Genomic DNA, 23,920 nt, shown 5'->3' on the forward strand with positions numbered 1-23,920 from the left:
AAATGATATTTCTTCGGAAAGTTTGGTAATTTCTGCCTTGAATACGTTCCTCTGTTCTTTCACACATGTAACCTATAGTTTTGAAAATATCGTTGAAGAAAACGCAAACTCCCACGCATATAGAAATAAAAAACGATGTTTCTCCTTGATAACCAACAAATTGCAGGTGAAAACGACCGCGTAGTTCCAAGCGCGCCGTGTCTATTCCCCGATGTTAGAAGCAGCCCAAGTCGACACTGAAACGATCCCAGAAACTTCTTTTGCTGTTGGATTGGCCTAAAAGGAGTTGAGACACGTATCACAGTGACCTACGTTAAAGAAAAACGGTACATTTACCGTCGCTTTAGCTACAATCGGCACGAGCTCCTACCATTTCGTTCCATTCATCGTCAGTAAAGCACACACCAATCGCGTGTCAGTATGAAGATTGTCGGCTGTCGGTCATGGGCAAATCGCATGGTGTACCATGCGTCGCGCAGGCATCGTTTTGCGGTTCACGCTTACCGGCGTTTGAACAATCTTACGCGAGATGCCGACGCCTGTACCGTCGTCGGCTTTTCTTATTCGTCGGCGGAATGCGCCGACGTCTATTCGCGCAGCCCCCATTGACCAGTGAAATATTTTCTGGCCAATGGTAATCCGGGCAGTTCAGTACTGGCGCACGAGCATCAGTCCGTCACGTACGTTCCACCACGAAAATCACTCCGATTTTCCGAGGTTTTTAAGCAGGAGCGGCGGTCTCTTCGTTAAGCTGCAGTTATTTCTCGGTTCTTCGGGTGTGCATCAATCCCCGGTAAAAGTTCGTAACCCATCGCCAAGGTAAGTAAATATTCAACCATGTGAATACGTTTTAACCGTCCGCTGTTATGTACATGCATATATACGTATATGTGACGATCCAAATTGACCATTTGTTACTGCATCGCACGAGGCAACATCCGGTGTCTGGCTCCAAGGCTGAAAAAATTAATGTCTGTAACACATCTTTGGCTAGAAGCATCAGCTTGTACTAAACTCGTCACGGCAATGGCAGCCCAGCGGGGCGCGGGGGTGGAGAATAGAGGGTCGCTCAACTAGCCTGAATATTACCTTCCCCTGAAAAATCAATACTTGAACAGCGGGGTTGTTCCGAATTACCTGGCAGTAAAAAGTATAGAAATAATATCGATTCACCGCTTCTTTGTGGCTTAATAGGTTGACAACCTGACATACATCAATTCACGCAATTGACGTTAGCTGATTCTATGAAGCACTAGCGAACACTAGCTGTACGGTTGTGTAATTGCTGTGTGGTTTACTATTTGGAATATCATATCCAACAACCAACCAATGTAAGATGTACGATATACGACCAGATCCACCGAAGTTACATGACTTTCGAAAATCAATAACCGACGGATAGTCTGGAATAATTTTCTTTTTCAATCTCAGCACACATACAAGGACGCACGCGCTACACACGACAACGATCAGCTCTTGTCCTTCATTTTTTTGTTACATGTTGCTTATACTATAACGATTCTATAAGTGATATTGAATAACCTTTTCACACCTTTGCCACGAAACGTTGAGCCGGTACGAAATTCTCTGAAATTTTAATTGACATCTCATCCCGTCTTTACTTGTACAAGACTTTTGATATAGTAGATTTATTTTATTGAAATGAAAATGACAAATATCGGTCTGCTAATTGGCAAAATTACACTAAGTACACGTATTATTACTGATTTAAATTTAAAGAAAACCATTTTCCACGCTCGATACGTTAGGATCTTCATGCGTATGTCGATATCGTATAATTTGAGAAAAATGTTCTCTTTACTAAGAATTTCGTATCCTCTCGAGGTTTCATGATCAAACGCTAAAGTGTATACCTATTCGTGTGTTTAATTGGTATCAAAATACATTGATTCGCTGCAATTGCGTACGCGGGCGTGTGTGTGTCTGTGTGTTTGTGAGCATAATTTTTGGGTATGCAAGTTGGATTCTCAGCATATACGTAAGGGGTAGGAAATGACGTTGCCTGTCGTTCTTCTGGGGGGGGGGGGGGGGAGCTTCGGTCAAATAACTCTTGTATGCATGTACATTTGGCAGCGCATTTTGAAGTCACGATCAGCTCACTTCCATTGAAATAATAATCCTGGCGATTGATGTCTGATTCCAGTACTTCTGATTATTAGAAGAAAAAAAATAAAACGCGATGATCCTTTAGCCAAAACAGAAGTTGTGTAGCATTAATTTTAGATTGTTCACGTTCTGAAACAGAGCAGGCTCGAAACAAATGCCTGTTATGATATAGAGAACTTACACTCACACAATTTTCCTATCGGAATGCATAACCACCGCATGGATATCGATGTCTTAAGTTTATCGCATGCTATGTTTTATCCACTCGTGCATCCCATCCCATTTCCCATGTTGACTAAAGGCTGACAGTTGCTGCCAATGACGTATGATATTGTTTGACTGCATCAATTTCTTATAATTTTTATTTCAATCAAAACCATAATTAATTCCTGTATTGATAGAACAGGGTAGAAACCGCAGTTGAATTTATCCCATGGATAAAAAGAATGTGTAGATCGTATCGGAAGTTCAGAACAATTTCAGAACCGTCAAGTCAATGCCTCGTGAGTACGGCCCCTTATAGACTGAACCGAAATTTGCTAGTGATTTCCCGGTGACGTTACAACAAAGTATTGTGGAAATCTTCTGATGTATTATTCTCCGCCAACGAGAAGGTATTATCAGCTTATTCCTGTGCTTTATTAAATCACCCGCCATACCTTTCAATTCAGTAAGTCGGTGTTACCTTTAAGAGGCTCATCACTTTGATCGAAAATATTACAGAACTTGAGAATTACATGGAGCTGTTTGCTCTGGAAGCTTGAAACATTTTTATACATGGCTTATGATGAAACGAGGTCTAACTTAAGCCCTGTGCACACGTGTGCTCTTATTATAAGATCAATTTTCAAAATGCAAGGGCTTGCGTGAGAATTGTCAAATATAAACATTCACATCCAGGATGCCTTGCAAAAAAATTAAATTACCTACTTGTGTTCATTTGTCTACATTTTTATGCACACAGTACACAAGAATTAGGGTTTGTCGGTATGACGGGGTGAACTGCATTTTCGCGGGATAGGCCAAGATCGTCCGAAATCGGTATTTTCTCTGCCTCGTCGCACCTCAGAACTTGCGCGTTGAATTTCTTTAACATAAGAGACGAAGAATTATCATGGGGCAGCTCCACCTTGAAAGACGTAATCCTTTACGCGCTTTTTACTGGTAAACGGATACACTCTCAACAGTATTGTTCGCAGGAAGTAGTGACTTGCTCTCTCATGGTTAAGCAATCAGGGGTCTTCCGCGATTCGGGGAACATGATTCGGTCGGTCGCATCATGATGAATTGATCGTTGAAAGGGATCGGTCGCGGCGACGAGGATTCTACATAGCAAACCAATGTTATTGGCAGCGTACTTTCGGTCTTGTGCCTGGACTCTGTTGTTTGTCCCGTTTTGATTTTGATTATTGTTTTGTCTGGTTTGTTTGCCTTGTTGACGTACGAATTGGCATATTCGCTTTGGGCACGCCTTCGCAGCAGTCTGCACGCGGCCTATTCGGGAAACTCTTCGGCAACCCTCCCATCACCGGACAATACCTACCTCTGGGCCCGTCGGCAGCGGTCATCAGGGAGAGTCTCTGCCCGATTGCCATGCCGGCAGGTACAGGCGCTTCGTACAGGTCGTTAGGAGACCTGGGCGAAGACGTCTACAAAAGCACAACCGTTGCGGACCAAACACAGAGCACTGGCCAGAGTGTTCTTGAGAGTGTCAAAAAGGCGTTCAGTTTTGCCTCACCCAAGGTCGAGATACGGAAAAAGGATCCCCTGATAGAAGATCATAGGGAGTGCGTATCGATCGTATCCAGGTAAGTCGATCGCCGTTAAATGAAGTGATGGGAAAATGTATATAATGTATCATATATATACAATGAAAACAACGGCAATGGGATTTTGGCTTTAGACTTTGGAGATACGCGCCAAATGGGTATACCTGATTTTTGTTTGCTGCTTAATTCGTTATTTCATGCTGATATTAACCTCCGCAGAGTTGACCGTCGCTCGTTGCTTTTCTAACCCAGCGTATCGAATCACGCATAGAAACCCCTGCCGAGGGTGGTGACGATTGCACTGTTGCCACTTCTCAGTGAAACCATATAAAGTTTCTTGAATATTCATCGGAATACATGTACGTATGGCGTTCAGCTGGTCGATCGAGACTGCCGCCGATGAGTGCTTCGAAGGATCGCTAGGTATTCCAAACGTGTATACTTTGTTGCATGCATAAATTTACATGGGTGGATGAGTGTACGTTTTAACAAGTACCTCTAGGGGTGAATCACTCGTCACATGATCTGGTACCTTGAGGGGAAGGGGGCACAGCTCCAGGCATCCGCATCACTGATACTACCGGGCCGGTTACACTCGTATCGCCAGTGGGCCAAAAACGATATCACGTGTAGAGACTCGTACTTTGCCAAGTTCTCTACCGGTATCATCGTCAGCAAATCGATGGGGACTATCAAGTTGATGTAGTTGGAATAATACTCCGACTCTCGGCTCGTAAGTACAAAGGTAAACTAACAGACTGGCGACCAGTGGCTCCATCCTGTATTGATCAGACCTCGCGTTAAGACGCACGTTGGCTGAGTGGAAGTCCGAATTGCAAGTGAAGTAAGTCTTACACCACCTATGTGACTAAACTTGTAGATGGATATTGTACACCCAATCACTGATTTTTGTGCTTATCATCAGAGACGCTTTGCTGCTGTGTACCACGTGTAAATATGTTGCACATCTTTTTTCGTAACAGACTTTTATTTTATCCTCTGTCACCAAAAATATCCGAATATAAAGGAGCTTGGAAAATTCATCCCAAGTCGGATTTTGGATGAATAACGTCACTGTTGAAGATTTTGGCGCAGCCTAGAATGGATAAATTCCTTTTCTTCTCGGTTTTACTGCTTCGTGAGACATCTCTTGCAAAATTTCCCATACAAGTGTGACTTACCGGGGCTCCACGTAAGTGTAGGAATCGATCTGGAAATGTGGAACAGGTCACCCGGCACGAGGCGACTCTATGCAATGGAACCTAATATTTTAATCAATGAATCCGGGCTGCGCCAAAAAGTCTCCAGTAGCTGTTGCAATCTACGACGCTCAACTGCGTATAGCATTGCTAAGCAGTTAACGTCAGCTTGCCAATGATTAACAGTAGTTAACAAGCCTTGTCGTATCGGCGGAGTACGTAAGCCTATAGGGCCAGTCGTGTGATTATTCGCCGCCATGTTTGTTTTAGGGACAGAAACAAGATGCCCGCCGCAGCAAGTGCCGAAGAATCAGCTCTGCTGGGGTAAGTTTCGATCTGAAACTTATATTTATCTTTACGATCCATATCACTGGCATAACGTAGAGGTGTGATTCTACTCCCTGTTCTTGTATTGTTATACATTTTTTTTTTTTTTATGTAACAGTTGTATTTGGATTATTAATTTTTCCCGCATGCACCCGTCGTAAATATCTAGGTGTCCAGTGTAACCTGCTAAATTTAGTCGAGTTCAGCGATAAATACAACGATGGACAATTCGATGACAATTTAAAGGAATGCCACTTTTCCCTCAAAGAGTGATTTACCATCCACAATGAGATGCTCTACAAGCGGCGTTACGTACCACCTAATTGTTTCTCTGTGATAATTTCAATGCACTGCAGGGCTAGGTACTTCGCGAAGAAAGATTCTCACGCAGTACCGCAATCACACTGCACGCTGTGTACATATTAAGTAATTTTTCGAAAGGTACATTTTTCGGGTTGGGTTTATCAGCTGTGCTGGAATATTATGGAGTTAATCCAAATCTCAAAGTAAATAGAAGGACGATACTTTTCCTTGTAACCCCAATGCTGCATATGCCTTCTTGATCAAAGTAAAATTCGTACTCGTACTATAATTACAGCCGTTTCCAACGGCGAGGTGAGATAGAGGTGCTTTATATGCCTAGAGAACTAACTTCAAGAGGAAAAGAGGAGTATTGGCAATTGAAGCGGGCTGTCATTGACTTGACAAGTTCCAGTTCGGTACAAATTCTTACTTACATTGGCTGCTCCAAAATTGAATTGACCGAAATTTTCCAAGGTTAGCCATTTTGACCCAGTTAGTATCTATAGTAGTAGTGCATCCTTGTCCTACACGCGTGAGCTGCACGCTCATACTCCTTTTCTGTTCTTCGAACCATTGACCATGTCAGAAACTTTTTAACGAAGAGACATGGGACAACGTCTCTCTAGAAAAAGCATTTCATTCGACTATATCGAATGTAAAATGAGGGTGAAGTGCTAATTTAAATTCTACAATAGCATTGACCAAGTAAGTCAGGTGCCTCCCCAAAAATAAAAATTTATTTTGCCACATTCAGCGATACAAGCCCCTAAATCTAATCACTCGATCGAAAAAAACCTATCTTCCCAAATGTGAGCGCGTAAGCTCTAAAGCTTATATTACCTTTAGCTTTTGCTGGTAGACATGGCTATATACGTTCCGTCTGGAATAAACTATTTTTTAAACCTCCAAGGCGATGCTTACCGGTGTGTTGCCGTATTGATAATCATTCTTTGATATTGTATATTCCACTTCAGTTCATCAATGAGCCGGAGGTGCTGTTGGATCTTTATTCAATAACACAGGAATGAGTAGGAGAGAAATGCTCGAAGTAAAAATCCCGGGGTATGAGCTTCGCAGATTGTAGGTGTGAGCCATCAGCTCCGAAACATCATAGATACTCGATTCAGGTTTGTTCTTGTCTCGCATCATTGTCAACTTCGCTTTGTGTCATAAACTTCTAATTTATTGTCGGATCGTACTTTTGTAGTATCGAAAAAAAATAAAAAACACTGAAGACAAATTTCAGTACTATTCATAAAATCTCCATCACGTTGTCTTCGATGCAAACAGACCCAAATGGTATCGCAGAGAGAGAATACTTCAGATGTTTCGAGAGAGGGGATTGCTAATGAGCATTTTAGTTGCCAGAGCAGTGGAGCACCGGATACTAGATTAACTGTATAATTAGAGTAAGTTATGGATATTGGGCAGAAGTATGTAGAACGAGCTCGTACGTAATTGTCAAACGGCCTAACCCACAACCAGAGCAATGGCTTGTTGCGTCGTGTTGAGTCTTATGAAAAGTAGGCACTATAGCAACACCCTATAATTTCGTAATTTAACAGATTTGAGGACTCGTGAATCTACTGCTCGGAAAACTATGCCAACATGTATTCAGGTAACATTTGTAATGCGTTTAATAGATATTTCAGACCGCGCTTTGATAATCATTGAAGCATGGTAGCTGGTTGATATTTAGAATAATGAAATACCCGATATAACGACATTCATCGCTTTATGTTATTTTTATTATTCCAATTATGTATATTCAAACAATAATTGAGTGAGTAATTGCTGTATTGGTCTTGTTACCGCGGCAGTCATTATTTTTATGAAGATCAGAATTTCGTGGTGTTCAGTGTTTGACTGAAAATTACTCCTCAGTTTCTTACGCTGACCTCACTCAGGCCAGAAAAATTTTCTGATCAAGTATCACGTTTCTGAGTATCGAGTGTTAGCCTCGCCACGGTCGCGTCTGTCCACATGCTTGTTAGACATTCGATTTATCCCGCACCTGCAGCAAAGCCCCCATCTTCTACCCTTTCTCTTATTCGCGATAACCACAAACTCTGTACAGATGATTGATCAGCCGTTGAAACAAACTCGAAATCTCCAGCATGCCTCGAGCTGCGACATACTTATTTACATATTGTTTCTTCCTCAATGTTGTAGGAATATGTGAATTATCATACAACTTGAATCAACTTTAACCATGCTTTTACAATTGTTGGGGATTTTCTCCTAGTGGAGTTCCTTTGGCAAATTCCAAAAATGAAAATAAAAATTTGGAAATAGCAGATCAGATAGTGAAAATTTTGTATGTTGAATGTTGATGAAATACAGTAATTCTTATTCGATAATTATTTTTGTTCCTGCTGTGTACACTTTTATATCGTCCACAAGTTTGCTCACACGTGTAGTCAAGGACAGCAGACAGTATTACTTAATAGCGTCAGACTTACTTGATCTCAAATGGAAGAAACTCAACTCACGTACCATTGTCTACTAGCCATATGATCATACCCGATCCACCTATGGAGATGATTCGAAGGAATCATATTTTGATCAGTTGACTTATACGATTCAAACCTAATACTACTGTGTATTTTTTCTTTTTCTTTTTTTTTTTTTACTTGAGAACGCGCATCGATTGCAAACAGTAGCTCTGGTGACGGTGCCGTGGCGCGATTATTGTTACGTGGGCTGTTTTTGTTGGATATAGCCGTAATAATTGACGGTTGGCTTCAGTTTATTTTCTGCACGGTTCAAGAGCACGTGATATATTCGAAATAACGTGAGGGAATATAAAATAATGGTCATATTTCTACTGAACGTTAATACGTCAATTTTCAAGAATGACTCCAGCCGTGTCAATTCCACATTTCATCTACTGACCCAATTCAATTATTTAATTCTGGGCATTATACAAGGTGGCTCGATACATTCCACTCAAGTTTACCTTACGCATTCTCACCTCTTCTTTTGAGCTGATATACGTTGCACAACTGTGGCATATCTACCGCAAACAGCAAAAAAATTAGCGAAAGGGTTTAACTTAGTCTCGCCTCTTTGCGAGATGCTTACCTAGCGAATTAATCCAATAATATCTAACACTGCGGTGCGTTTGTTTTCAATTAATGAATTTCACCAATCAATGAATGTGGAGAACTTGATTGACACCACTGACTCGAGTACTACTGTGTGATATAAGGACATGTCAGTTACCAGCGCTACGTGCGTATCTACACAATTCGCTAGGTGACGGCGTGTTTGTGATTCTATGAGGGAATACACTTGTCGACGCCGTCGTGTACGACTTTAGTGATGAACACTGCTATGAACATGACCTATAATGCATATACGATCCAACAATCGTGATCTACGTGGTTGCACGAGCAAGCACGCAGCCCAAAGATAGGCGAACCTCCCGAGCAAAGGCGAAGGCACGACAGGAATACATAGGAGGAACCTTTACCCGAGGAGTCGTACTCGTTCCACCCGGGTGTGGCATTTAGATCAATACGAAACTTAAAAACGTCAAGCTGTACAGATATTGCTCATGTGTATTATACTGAATTTCATTTTTTTGGCTTACGCATACCGTCATCGAGTACAAACACCTTGCACCATTTGTCTTTATGCCATTTGCAATTCATCGTTCAACTCCTGCGTATCAAAGTTTTCCAAATCATTTATACAATGCAAAACCCCAGAGTCAATTCTACTCATAGTTCATTTCGCATATGATACACGTCAACTTATTCGATCATCGGATGAATCCCTCAACTTGTTCGATGTTACGCGTTTGCATCGGTATAGCTAGTATGTTAGTCCATTTTCTATACACCCGCAAAAATATAGCGTGATTTTTTATGAAACAGCACCATGCCTTCAGACAGTATGGACGACATTGAATTGAAAAACATCCAGCTCCAGTTCCCGGAATTGAGATATCCCACCCGGGACGAGAAGCTGATCCGGGAGGAGCGGGTTGAAACGGACAAAGGGACACTGTTGGTTGCCATTCACGGAAATCAGGGAAAACCTGCAATTTTAACCTATCACGACTTGGGCCTTAACTGTAAGTTGCTGATATCGTCCTAAAGCCGGCTAAATTATTTTTATTACTCGCCGCGAGTTACTCGTGTCAAGTGGTGAATGAGACAAAAAAAAAAAGATTACAATTACTGTACCAGACGCGGTACATCTGTTTCTTTAGACATACGGTAACTCAGAGTATTACAGGAGCTACAGTTTATTTGTCGCCGTTTAATACGAAAGCCAAATGAAAATGCAATAATTGATTTTCAGATATCTCGAGTTTCCAGGCATTTTTCAATTACATCGACATGCGCATTCTTCTGGAGAACTTTTGTGTTTACCACGTAAATGCCCCAGGACAAGAGGAAGGTGCCCCCACGTTGCCGGAAAAGTAAGCAGCCTTGTTTTCATTACTCACTTTGTATCCGTGTTCCAAATGCACATTATGAAACATACTCTGTAAATATGAAACATGTTCTGAAAATAACTAACCTGTCAGTAGAATATTTAATCTAGGGTGATGGATTGCGAGTACGGGATTTTCGATTCCAGTCTGCATCCCTACAAAATTGTGCATTTGTATTATAATCTTGGTGTGAAGATTCGTTAATACTTAACAAAAGTCGTAATATCGGATTAACTTTAACACCTCCCGCATACCTTTTCAGTCTTCCGGGATTGTATCCATGCACGTTATAAAGAATATGGCCATTTCATCTCCAATCGACTAGAACATTATCCTCGTGTTCTTTCAATTACATACAATTTTTCTGTTCATGATATACTACTACGGTTCAAGTACCCGTTCAGATTCTTACCAGAAGCCAGAATTTTCACGACGCTGTTTTCCAGAATTTTCCCATACTGTTTTCAGGAAAATACATTCCTGTTTTTTTTTTCTGGAAAGAGAGTGCATTCAAAAGGCCGCGACCGATGTTTTTTTTTTTTTAATCACCTCTTGAAAGAAACATTTTTCTGACGTGACTAATTATATTCTTACGTACTGAGGCATGCACTGAAATATTGGCTAAGTAAGGAAAACTATCTCCTTAAAGCATTCCAATAAGAATCCAAGGGGTAAATAGTAAGATCTTACTTGAAATAGCACTATAAACGACTCAAGCGCTATACCAGAAAATTGAAAAACATGATTTATGCCTAACAAAGTACTTAACACCCTCTAGGGATACCTAATTAGCAGTCAATTACTCATTGCAGCTACACTTATCCGTCTATGGACGAGCTCGCCGAACAGCTGCAGTTTGTCCTCGGTCATTTTGGACTCAAGTCTGTGATCGGCTTCGGAGTTGGTGCTGGCGCCAATATACTCTCGCGGTTTGCCCTGGTTCATCCAGAAAAAGTTAACGCACTGTGCCTCATCAACTGCGTCTCCACGCAGGCCGGTTGGATTGAGTGGGGTTACCAAAAATTGAATGTCCGACACCTCCGGTCTCAGGGAATGACGCAAGGTGTCCTGGATTACCTCATGTGGCACCACTTCGGAAGGGTAAGATTCTCGATGTGGCAAGTCATTGACATCCTCGATGTACTTCCGCATCTCTGTTACGCTACTTATTCGCTCATCATTGTAACGAATCTCATATGCGGACAAGCACCGCCCCACATCCATCAATTATCTCGATTTCTAGTATACGCGGTAATCCAACCCATCGGAGAAGACCTCGCACGTCGATGGGGCGCTTGAATCGATCGATTTTGCTTTCTTCGTATTGAAAATATGCATTTCTTGTCTTCTCGGCCACTGCAGGGTACCGAGGAGCGCAATCACGACTTGGTCCAAGTCTACAAGAGCTACTTTGAGCGACGAGTGAACCCAACGAATCTGGCCCTTTTCATCGACAGCTACGTTCGTCGCACGGACCTAAACATCGTCCGCGAGTTGGATCCAACCCGCAAGAAGGAGGGGTTGACTCTGGGAGTGCCCGTAATCAACATCACTGGTTCGTTGAGCCCGCACGTCGAAGATACCGTGACGTTAAACGGTCGTCTAGATCCGACCAACAGTTCCTGGATGAAGGTACGCTTACGAAATTTACGCTACTCTGAAATGACCGTTTCGCTATCCGAGCTGCTCCATGCCTCTATTGTAAATTAATTTGTCGGACATCCCGTACATTATTAGCGCACATACACAATAATTAATCAGTCTGTCAAGTGGAAGAGGACTCTTCCCGTTCATACCAGTTGACTCTTTTCAATTATTCATCGATGTTCTTTTCCTCTCAAAATAGATCTCCGATTGCGGAATGGTGCTCGAAGAACAGCCGGGCAAAGTTAGCGAAGCTTTCCGACTATTCCTTCAGGGCGAAGGATACGGTAAGTGAGCTTGAAACCGTTACATCTCTGCCAGCAGCAACGTAACGTTTAAATCAAAGTTAATCTACACAAAATTTTGATGTACGGAGTGTTTTAGAATAATGGCATCAAGCTTCAGTAGATTGTAGAGGTTTCCAAGACAAGAAATTTTGCGATAAGTAAACCATGGTCGGTGCAATCCCGTTCAGGCGATACAGGCCATCAAAGAGATTGCACCGACCATGATTTGCTTATCGAAAATTTCTTGTCTTGGAAACCTCTACAATCTACCGAAGCTTGATGCCATTATTCTGAGATACCCTGTATTATGAGAGGAAGGCGCTATTAACCTAATGTGTGGGACAATTGCTAGTGAATTAACTAGGCGCTGCGTGGCCGTCTTACCGTCCAGTTTTTCTTAATGTGCGTAACTGACCTTAGCGCAACATCAAGTATGTGTCGTGAGGCTAGGGCAAACGTAACTAAATTATACACGTTCAATCCTCAACAAGAATTGAAGCTAAATTTTTTAAGAATGAAATGATTGATGCAAATGTTTTTTACTACTCTTGCATGGCTGTTTATTTCAGCATTGTCGGTGTTCACTTTAAATTACCGTTGATGAAACGTAAAATGCAGAGATTATGACCCAACACCAAGTGTTGGAAAATCAACGTTCCCGTGATTATATCTTATATTAGCTTTGAATCAAGGTGTGTTTGCGGATTGCTTGGATCTCAAGTTTTCAGTTTAATGCATGTAAGATGGCTACGCAGAACGTTTAAAAGCTCTTGTGAATATGAAGGGGATATCGTAAGCCCAATTGCTTGTTCCGTTGAACCTGAATATATTCAAGTTTCCTTCTGTGGTAACCGTATCACCTGTGCATAGTTTTAATGACAACGGAGTATCGAATTGTTATTATGCAGCAGTATTGCTGATGAACCAGTTCATTATTATGATTATTACGATAATTATTATTTTTATTATTGCTGTTATAACTATATTGCCGTTAATGGAGCTATAAAAATGTTTAATTCGGAGACACTGTGTAATCTAAAAATATTCTGCTTCAACCAAATAGAGAAGAATCGCGTAATGATGCTTGACGTTGGGGAAAAGAGATTTTTCACACCCTAGATGAGGAAATATGCTTCATTGTAAAGATTTTCAGATTACACAGACAAACAATAGAATATTATTTGGAAACGTAATGAATATCATAACCAGATCACCTAATGATTCATCGTACTACTGCTTACAATTATTAATACGTAAACCTGATGTATAAAATTAACATACTGTTAGTGAATGACGGAGTTTATTGGCACTATATTATTGATCGCTACCCAACAGAGCTCGTTATTGCGTTTAGCTTTTTTGGTCACAGAAAACACACTCGCACTTCTCACAGTATACACAACGCTTTGTTATACCAAAATAACAAGTATTATGTTAAGCATCGCAGTCTGATTAAAATGTGTTAAATGAGCCGAAATTTCATCTTGCGAGCGTGTTATGAAAATAGAGAGATTATTGTGTAGTTACAGGAGTATTATGCCGATTCAGGAATACGTCTCGGAACACACGTGTGTCAGCAACACACGACCATCGTATTACTTGAACCACTTTTATGATACCTACATAATTGTTAAACGTAATGTTTCTAGTTTACATCCACTTTCGCTACACACTATTAACCCAACTACGAACAGTTGATTTTTCATGGGGATGGGTTTTAGCGTTTTAAGGGGTTCACATAATTCGATCGTTTGTCACGCCAAAGTGTTACACTTTCTCTCTCTCTCTCCGCCCCCCCCCCCCCCCCCACTCTCCCTTGCGCCTCTCCATCCTCCAGACATCTGGCTATATTGTTAACAAGTGAATTTTTAATTTTTCGAAATACCTCTAACTTCTGTTATTTATAAAAACCTTTCTCCCAACATCCCCCGCCCTAATCATGGCCGATATTTCCGAACCTGTGCAGTTTGTTTATTAGGCGTAGACGCAGAACAACGTTACAGAATGGCGTAATATCAAAAATGAATTCGCAGCTTTAAATATTAATGGCTCAAGGAACGGTCCTTGAAAATGAAGAGAGTGACGTAGTCAATGTTTTCATCTGGAGATTAAAAATTACAAATACACTTAATCCTCCTAATTTTATACGTCGTAATTTGTCTCATAAGTTTGAAATATTGCTGTCAGCGAAAATGTACGATATTCAGTATGTAGGTAAAGTTTCCGCACCTTTCCTTGCACATGCACTAAAGAAACCATAACGTATTCGTTCCAAATTTCCTTAGAATGATCTGCAGGAATGAACTTCTGTGGGTGCAACGGGAAATTTTGTTATTGCTCTCTTCTCTCCCATTCGGTCACGCTTCCGTACACCGATTTATACCATATTGGCGGACATACTGGTGTTCCTAGTTAATACTCTTATTCATTCTCTCAATGCGTCACCCTACTTATTTATTTATTTCTATTGCGTCGCTGTTGCGTTATCTCGTTTTCAATCATGTCGACTTATTTTTTATTATTTTTTTTTTTTTCACCACTTTCTTCCTATTCCCGTTCTATTGTTACTAGATTCTTCTTACGTATTAATGTTCTCGGTGTGAACTTCAGTGCAGCAGTTGTGCTCTCTGAGTTGCGTAACAGGGCTCTGCCTTAAAGCATACAACGAACTGTTGATAGATTTATTTTGTAATTCGTACATTCGTTCACTCATTGCCAGTCCCCCACACAGTTTGTTCGCAAAGATTTAGATTTAAGAAAGAGAGCAACGCGCATGTTGGTTGGCAGAATGAAATGCCTTATGACTCCGAGATCCACCCCCAGCTTGGGTAACTATGTATAACTATCGTTGAACAGCTTTCATTTGACTTGATAAATAAAATAAAATTACGAAAATCACATCGACTGATCACTATATAAGTTTATCACCAATAATTTTATCAAAATCTTGTTTACCAACTTGAGCATTTATTTCCCACGCGCCTCGGAGTCTCGTGTGGTATGTATTCTCTGTTCTTCAAATTTTCGATGTAATCACGTACCTTTTAGCTTTTTAATGTTAGTATTCCTTGCATTGTGCCAATTCGTACTATATTAATCCATGCGTATCACATGTTAAGTGACCGCACTTTCAGATAGCACGTCTCTTATTGTTGAAAGTTTATTTCTCTTTTCTTCCTCTAACAACCTGCTCCAGCTTCGTTATTTCCACAACAAATCTGACAGCCATGTACGAAATAATTATTCAAAGCGTTCAACCCAATTGTATACACAATCGTTGTTTTCATTTGCACGCTGAGCACTCGCGCGCGCTTATTGTCAATATCGTTTCATCTTTGGCCCTGTCCTGGCTCAGGACTTACCTTAAGAACATCAATGCATAGAAAATTGAAAAAAGACCATCCCTCACACTCACCTCTCAAAGCTTTATTCGGGATTTATTGTATTGTATTTCCTGATACGGTTATTTGATTTTTTATTTTTTTTTTTCACTTTCTTTTTATCATCGGCTATCTCCCGGATCTTCCATACCTATGTATTCGGTATATTGCTACCTTACCGAAAAACTGAGACAAATGACTTTGAAGCTCAATCAACTGCTCGATGGAAAACGCATGATATACTCAAGGAATTACGAATATCTAACAGATGGTAGGATACAGTCCCACCATACGCACCATTTATCGTGAATATTCCAAGACATTGGAATCATTGAATGGAGATAGAATATCGTAATTCAAGCGTAGCTTCATTCTAGTTTCAAATGGAAGTTTCTTAGAAAGCCCTCACTGAGATTTGTGTTTTTATATTTTGCAGTACGATCGGCTTAAGGTCAATGGACATAGAGTCCTCTGTACTCGGAGGTTTTTTGCTAAATAATCTAAGATCATCGAGTGCATCGAGCTCTTGAGCTTCGAAGCTTATCGTTCCAATTTATTGGACTCACAGAATAGTTTAATTAATTTACTCGCAATGAAAATATTTTACTTTTGCCTTGGCACTAGCACGAGGTAATCAGTCTCAGTAGGCATTTGGTTATAAAAATTTTATTTCTATACGTTTTAGTGGTGAAAGCCCCGCGGAAGCTTGTGACGTCGACATCACTCGAAGGTAATTGTAATTAGGAATTGAGGCCACGAGGAGTCAAGTGTTCCGCCAGTCAATTAGGCCCCATCTAAATGTTAAGTAAGTCACCCTCAAAATTAGAGTGCTACCTTATACTTATATGCATATGTAAGTCAAATCGCAACAGTTAAAAACTAGGGTGTAGCTGGCCGGGGTAAATATACTGCAGAAAAAACTTATTCTGAACATACTAACACTTGCCTAACATTCGATTCTGTAACATATCTAATATTTGGTGCACTTCCTCAGTCTGCTAACAATTTCCAGTGCTTCGTAACAGCTGGGTTGAACATCGTGCGTAACTAATTTGCCATACCTATTCTCGTACGACTGATAGTCCCTGCAAGAAAAATATTTAAAATCACGATTCAACGTTGGAACAAATTCTTTAACTGCATTGGTTATGCCATGCAATTAAGTGTTGCACATAGAAAAAACAAGTGATAGACAAAACGGAATTCCAGTTGTATAATATGAACCTAGCAGAAAATGTATCTGTGTCACATTGGCTTTGAATTGGATGAATTAAGTTTGTAATCTGACATGGTAATTTTCGCCACCGAAATCATGTATTGTTTGCCAGAAGGAAGAATTTTTTTGACACTGGATTATTGTTGTGGCAAAAATTTTGTTAGGTCCATCAATAGAAAACTTGAGATTTATTCGCATCCGGCATTCCATTTTCCTGGATGTCGTTCGGTCAAGGTGTCACACCCTGGCAGCCAGTGACAGTTGAAGTAATTTTCATGCTATCATAATGATCTGATTACGATCGATCATTCGATGGCTTTGGATTATTTTCTGAGTCCGGGCATCACTAATGATCGAGTTATGGGTTGTAAACAAGGCAGGTGCACGTACTGTTAATAATAAATTTTGAAAACTGCTTCACCAAACCTGTCTCTCCGCCGCTAAAAAAACCCGTGTACTTACTTGATTATGTAGCAAAACATTATCCTGTTCTATCGGTGCTAACTTGTCGTGGTAGGATCGCAACGAATTAAAATTGGTCGAAAGAATGTAATTTCGGTGCACCGAGTAGAGTAGCACTCACGAAATCACTTTGCTCCCTTTGTTTGTACTCACAACAGCTCACCTACACGTAATGTTATATTTTCTTTGCATGTCGCTTTTTGATTTTCCCATAGTGATTATGAAAGAGTAAATGAAATACAGTATCAATTGAACAGGGAATCGCTACGCAATGGCTCGCGGGTATACGCAGATCATGCGTACCTATCTCCAAAACATAAACGATGAAAATATCCTCTGCAAAGCATCAAACTCGTTCACAATATATAGCGATTAGCAAACTATTCTTGCTCTCTGCAACTCTCCCGCTGCAGGACGTGTATTTCACGATTTTTCAATACTCACACTTGCGGCGATAGGTACTGACGTATATATTTCACGTACAGTTCACATCGCACGGAACAGTTAGTAACATGTTTAATATCGACGTGAGGAAACGGTTGACGACTGTTGACGCGCCGTCTTTCCCGTGTATCCTATTAAATTGGCAAATCGGTGAAAACGACCGTGTCCAAGAATTCGTGAAGGAAGAAACTCAAAGAGATGACCTTGAAAGTTTAGAAAACTTCGGACCGATTACTGTGACGTTGACTGTATGAAAAGCAGACAAGAATTTACATTCCCGGTTGCTTTGTATTGAAAACAAGTCATCGCCTAATCAGTATAATCATCGCTACATGCTAAATCAGTACTTGCTGGAAAAAATGCACAAATCGTGTTTTTTTTTTTTTTTTTTTTCAATACTTGCTTCATTTGTGAACTAGTTATTCATTGTGAAATTTCATCTATTTTACAGTTGCTCCTCTGTCACCAACGAAGATTTCCGACTACCGGTTGGCGTCGCTTTACCTGGAAATCTGCAATCAAAAGTCCGAGTGGCTATCGGCGACTATTCACATCACCGAGAACCCCATATCAGAGGCAGTCGTTTGTTAAATGCCTCCTTCTACTTGGATGATTGGTATCCCTGGGATCAGCGGTCCCGCGGGACTCTCGAACAGGCTAATATCTTTTCACCTACGTAGTACCTACTACTTTTCGAAGTAGACGTTTCGCGTTGAGTTGCTTCAATCAGCTACGAGCTGAGTCCCAAGGCTGGAAAGCTAGTCTAGCCTAGGCATTAATGTACCGTTCTTATAGCGTCGCAAATACGGCGGGTAGATTCACCTCTTCGGTGAATACGACGCACTAGTTTTTTTATTTTAATTCGCATTCGTAAGGGTATCGAGGTTATCGTCGATATTTCATTACGTGAAGTTGAAAGGCAGAATGGCTGATTTCGGGTTGGTGAGATTATACCCCAAATCGCTATTTCTTCTGTTTTCTACGTGTAACCGCTATTTTGACCACCTCATAAAACAAGCTGGAATTGAAATTGCGCCCGAAAAGTTTCTATTCTCAATTCCTTTGTTTCTCGGCACTCGTAATAGTGCGATTGATAGATCAATTTCACTCAGGAACGCCAAAAAATGTTGGCGGTAAAAATTAGTAACCGGTCGAGTGGGGTGAATGATCGTTGAGTAGAATCTTGAAATTTTTTTGGTAACGTATATGCGCCTATTAGTCGAAAACCATCGTTTCTTCACTCCAGGCGATATTTTTTGTTTTGATCAGTATTTGGTATAGATAATTCATGGGAAGTCAAGGAAGAAATTTCACCCATCGAATCGAAATAATTTGTGGCATACTCCGCCAGCAACCTGCACCTGCATATCTTTAATTATCAAGCAATCCTACGGGAGAACATAGTAGAACTAGAGTATTCTCATTACGACTAGTGAGAGTCGGACCATCGATTTTTTAACACGAATATATCACCGTCACGGACGTTAAATTAATTTTAGCGAAGTTAGTCGGCACGCGATGTGTACGGCACAGCTTGTCGAACCGATAAAAATTATTCGTAATAGCAATTGAATCCAATTTAACGAGGGTAAGTGATAGTGATAACTATGCCGATCACAAATCCAATATACCAGACATGTGATTAATATAAATAATGCGAGATAAATAATCACATTTCTCTTACGGTAAAGACGCGGACATCAATACATATTTGATGTCGCTTACGGTAGTCTCTTAGAGTATCATAACCCGTCTAGACGTACGTACCTACCTGCGTATATAGTCAAACAAGAATACGCGATGCGATATCAAACGTCTCGATGTGACGAAAGGTCACATAAAATAAGGGAATCGAAAAAACATACGCGTGCACACACAAACACAAACACACACGCACACGCGCGCGCGCAAAAGAGTTTGTTTAATAAGTACGGAGTTTTCTTTTGCGAAATGTATGAATCTCTACACGTTTGGAGTTTGTTTGAAATATAGCCGGCAAGATTGATTTCTTATGCCTTGCGCTAGAATAAGCGGCGTTAGATGTGAATGTCGTATGCTCTTTGCATAGTTCCATAAATAAGAGAAAAGAATTGAATTCGTTTACATGTAACGTGATTTGAAGCTGCAATATGGCAATGTGGTTTTCACGCCCGGAACATGAGTTGCTGTAATAATATGTGCCTGCTCTAAGATATGTCTATGTAATTTTGAATTTTGCGTTTCACACTTTTTATATGTATATATTTATATCCAGTAATATTCGTCTATGCGTCGGCCCACGTAAAAGCGTGAACGGACAAAAACTTTGTTCTTCCGACTTTCGTAAAGTTTTTCCAAGCCTCTCAATACTTCAAGAAACGCTCCTACCCCTCTAGTCGATTGGTCAAGAAGATGAATTGCATTCTTCACATTTTTCTGAGTGGCTCGAAAATCAAATCGTGGAAATCGTGGTCTATCCCAGGATCACAAGACAGTTTTTTTTTTTTTTAACTTAGCGTGAAATCCGGGAAGCCGCTTACTCTTTTGCAATATCAAAGAATGAGTATATGAGATTTCAACAAATAAATTATGCTGCGTAATTACATTTGAAAAATTTTGTTTCAAATAAGCTGGTGACAATAAACTATTCATAATCGGCGATGAGCCCGAAGGGACTTTTCACGAGTCAGCTGTGGTAGTGCCGGGTCGGTTGTTGATTTAACGGAAAATAAGGTTGAGATGACTGGTTCAATAAAACGATGACCTTTATATGGCCCTGTGATTTCAGCGAATGCAACTTTCATAGCAATAATCGAACGAAATTATTAATATCAAAAAATCGATACCTATAGTAATATCGGATTTATAGGCAAACGGCTCGACCGTTTGGCGTTTATGAACGTACGAAGTATAGAACAAGAAAAAAAAAAAATACTTCGCGCTGATTGGCGTGCGTCATTCAAAGAGTTGCTTTGTCAGCGGTAGAATTTTCCGCGTGAGATAAGTTTGAGCTTGAAAAGTTGTCGCTACTTGGTTTACCAAAACGCTGCAAAAAGTTCCACAAAAGTCAAAATGACTAAGTTTTCGTTCGTTAATGTTTTCAGGTGGATACGTCCATTAACATGTATTATAGAAATAAATTATCTCATTTACACAGGCCCCTGTTGCTATATTTTTGCTAAGGTGTTGGTTAATCTTCTACAGAAGGTATAGCCGAATTACGAGGCTTTGTATCTTAGTGTGAGAAAGATTAGGTATGCGCAACTAAGGAAATGTGTTTGAAAGTTATTAATCCTAGACGGTCTCGGTACACATCCCGCTAGTAAACGGTCGGCCCGAGGTCATTCTCGTCCTCGTACATATCTCAATTTACGTCAGACGAAAAGAAAACAACTCGCTGAATCAGATAACTTTTGCGTAACTATAGAAACGGCAAAAATTTCACCTGTCGCAGCAAGAATTTTCACCGCAATAGCAAAGATTTTGCAAGCATAGCAAAGGGCAGGGCTTCTCAATGTAGCAGAACCGTTAGTTAAACTTGCAAAATCTTCGTGTCCCTATATTAACACAAAAATTTACTGATCCAGCGAATTATTTTCTCCGTGCATCACATGTTGCAAAAAATTTCTTCACATGGTGAGATATCCAAGGTTATATACTGTACATTGTGAACTGGTAGGTCAAATTTTATTTTCATCAATCGCAATATTGAAACATCCTTTGAATGGACTATACGAGGGATTCTTTTATCACCGGGTTCCACGTCTTACACTCTTTGAGCTCAGTCTTTATCCTTTCAATCCGTGCTGTTGCAATTAAACGAGATATGATTTTGCCAAATTTGAGAACTTCACATCTATCACCATTTGTTCTTTTTTTCTACTTGTAGTTCATTATATCGTGAACCTTACTTTCTGTCACGGTTTTTCCTAACAGTCTTGACATAAATTGGTTTCTCAATTACATATATTCTTTTTCTTTCTCATAAAACGAAATCAAAGTTTATTTTGTTCGATGAAATAGATCTGATTTTCTTGAAATGCCGAGTTAATATTCTTTACGCTGCTAGAACGATGATTACAAGACGTTCCCTCAAAGACCGGGGATAAAGTTCAAACAATCTACGATATTTGTTTTCAACGCACAACCTGTCTTTCGACTAGAGATCCGAAGTAAAACGCAAAAGTAGAGGATATATGTATGTATAGGAATATCTTGGTCCGTTATCAAACGGAAAAAGATGAGGAACAAGAAATACCGGACGTCGTTAGATTTACATATTACACGCACTGATTCACTCCTATAGTTAATTGCCCAACTTCGGAGCCTCGTTTTTAACCAAATCGCCAGCGAATGTCAGGCGAGTTGCGAAGTATTTATATTCACAGATGGAGTATGTTTCACACAATACGTGATCATAGGCATAGTAATGCATCTTATGTCGTATAAAGAAACAAACAAGTTTGAAGCCACTTGCTATCTCAAGTTGACCTGACCACCCGAACTGAGAACCACATCGTTTATCGTATCCCACACCTTGAAATCTGCAACTCCCACGAGCAGCATTGCAGTTTATTTGTTGAGGTTCTCGAATATTGAAAAAACCATATCTCGCTTAACTGTGATTGAAAAAATGTAAAATATTCACGAATGTTTCTTTCACCTAGGACTGTATTTTACGTTTAACTGTATGAGAACAAATCGTAGAGTGCAAGGTTCGAAGCCTCGTTAAAACTGCGTGGAATTTCCAATGAGCAAGTACAAAACAGTAAATAGAAACTGTCTAGACATTAATGACCCCAATGTGATTGCCTACGGTAATATGTACACGTATACTCATTTAATCTTTCGATAAAATTATCGTTCTTTGTACTTATAATATTATGAAACTCACAACGAGTAATTCGTGATTGCCTTGTTTTCGCAGACGTATCACGATTGCGATTTAAGCGGATGCTACAGCCAGTCCTTACCAACTGCGTTACATGTCTCGTATGTTCGTTATTACCGAAAGCTGTGCGTCGCAATCGAAAAAAAGTGCGTAACAACCCTATTCTACGTCCGATTCTGAACGAAGACACACGTAAACATTTTGTTCCCTACGCAAAGTCTATCATGGTGTTTCTGTTTGGAATTGAATGTAGAAATCGCCTGTTATGTCCTTTCTTGCGCTGCGATGATATTACGGCATCTGATATTAGTCAAAATAGAAGAACATCACGCAGTCGTCAAGAACTGACTGACCGATACCATCCTCTTAAATTCCGGAACTGGTCGTAGCTCTCATTGGAGGACTCAGACTTACGTTGAACAACACTGTCGGGATTTCATAATGTTCGAAAGTGTCTTGAAATCACTCACGAATTCCCAACGACATGATACTGCCTTGAATGATTTTTAACAAAATTATGGTTGAATGTTGACTGCTTTGTAGTTTATTACTATTACGAATATAGGAGAAATGAAGGTTGAGGCGATAGTTAATTAATTTTGGAAGTTTGTACGGCTAGATGTTAGGGAGGGAAGGGTTTTGTTGATACTGGTATAACCGGTAACGAAACATGTTGTGAGATAAGAATATATTGAGAAATGGACACAGATAGTAAACGATATTAGAAATCGCGGAATATTAGCCAACACAAAAGAACGAGACAGCTTGCACAGCCGGTATCTCACAGATTTTACGATTTAGACCATTACAGTAAACGTCATCAATGATAAACGCGACAAGATGTGTATATCCATGAATCGCTGTCATTCAACATTCACTTAGTATGGAATACGCTTCAACATAGTACGGATCTACGTGAACTCGAGACGATACTGTGAGTTATGTCGATGTAGGGGGAGTTCATTACGAATTCTTGTACCTCCCTAGAGGAGGAAAGACATCGGCGCGCTGGACGTAGCGTTTCTATTTAGCATGGATGTAGCTAATTTATAGCTTACGATTAGTGCCGATTGGAAATATACATTGAAATAGAGCTTGATTACATAAATTCGGTTGCGAAGATATGCAGCTACATGCACACGATGTATACATCTTGTTATTTATAATAAATAAACACATAAAATAGACCCCCTTTTGCCCATTCATTCCCATTCCCTGGTCCAACGTCCGTTGACGGATGTATTTGAACGTGATATAGCTACGGGTCACCGTGTCGTGGATAAAACTGCGTGTGCACGATTCTTCGAAACGTCGAGTGATGCAAACGCATCTGCAACGACAGACAAGCCTTACGGTTCAATCTTTTGGACAGCGGCGTGAGGGGAAGCCGAGGATGCACATGGGACATTCCGTATCGAGTCTTACGGTCGATTTTCCAAACTCCT

General features: G+C 40.3%; 1 protein-coding gene across 15 annotated transcripts in view; it reads left to right on the forward strand.

Annotated features, from left to right (window-relative positions):
- Positions 1–645: 645 nt before the first annotated feature.
- Positions 646–23,920, forward strand: part of LOC124298637 (protein NDRG3) — a 77,095-nt gene continuing 53,820 nt past the window's right edge. Inside the window, exons 1-11 of one of the 15 annotated variants that reach the window (XM_046750893.1) lie at positions 646–819; positions 2,611–2,741; positions 3,607–3,935; positions 5,366–5,419; positions 9,607–9,806; positions 10,037–10,157; positions 10,985–11,273; positions 11,535–11,804; positions 12,019–12,103; positions 16,169–16,213; positions 18,057–23,662. In XM_046750893.1, the coding sequence (XP_046606849.1) occupies positions 3,721–3,935; positions 5,366–5,419; positions 9,607–9,806; positions 10,037–10,157; positions 10,985–11,273; positions 11,535–11,804; positions 12,019–12,103; positions 16,169–16,213; positions 18,057–18,196 (1,419 nt within the window). In that variant the 5' untranslated portion in view covers positions 646–819; positions 2,611–2,741; positions 3,607–3,720 and the 3' untranslated portion in view covers positions 18,197–23,662. Of the gene's footprint in view, positions 820–2,610; positions 2,742–3,606; positions 3,936–4,115; positions 4,320–4,372; positions 4,741–5,365; positions 5,420–9,606; positions 9,807–10,036; positions 10,158–10,984; positions 11,274–11,534; positions 11,805–12,018; positions 12,104–16,168; positions 16,289–18,056; positions 23,663–23,920 lie in introns of those variants that run through there. The other 14 variants (XM_046750900.1, XR_006906853.1, XM_046750891.1 and 11 more) reach the window with 14 other exon arrangements.

Source organism: Neodiprion virginianus, chromosome 2, assembly GCF_021901495.1.
Source record: "Neodiprion virginianus isolate iyNeoVirg1 chromosome 2, iyNeoVirg1.1, whole genome shotgun sequence".
Taxonomy (NCBI): Eukaryota; Metazoa; Arthropoda; class Insecta; order Hymenoptera; family Diprionidae; genus Neodiprion; species Neodiprion virginianus.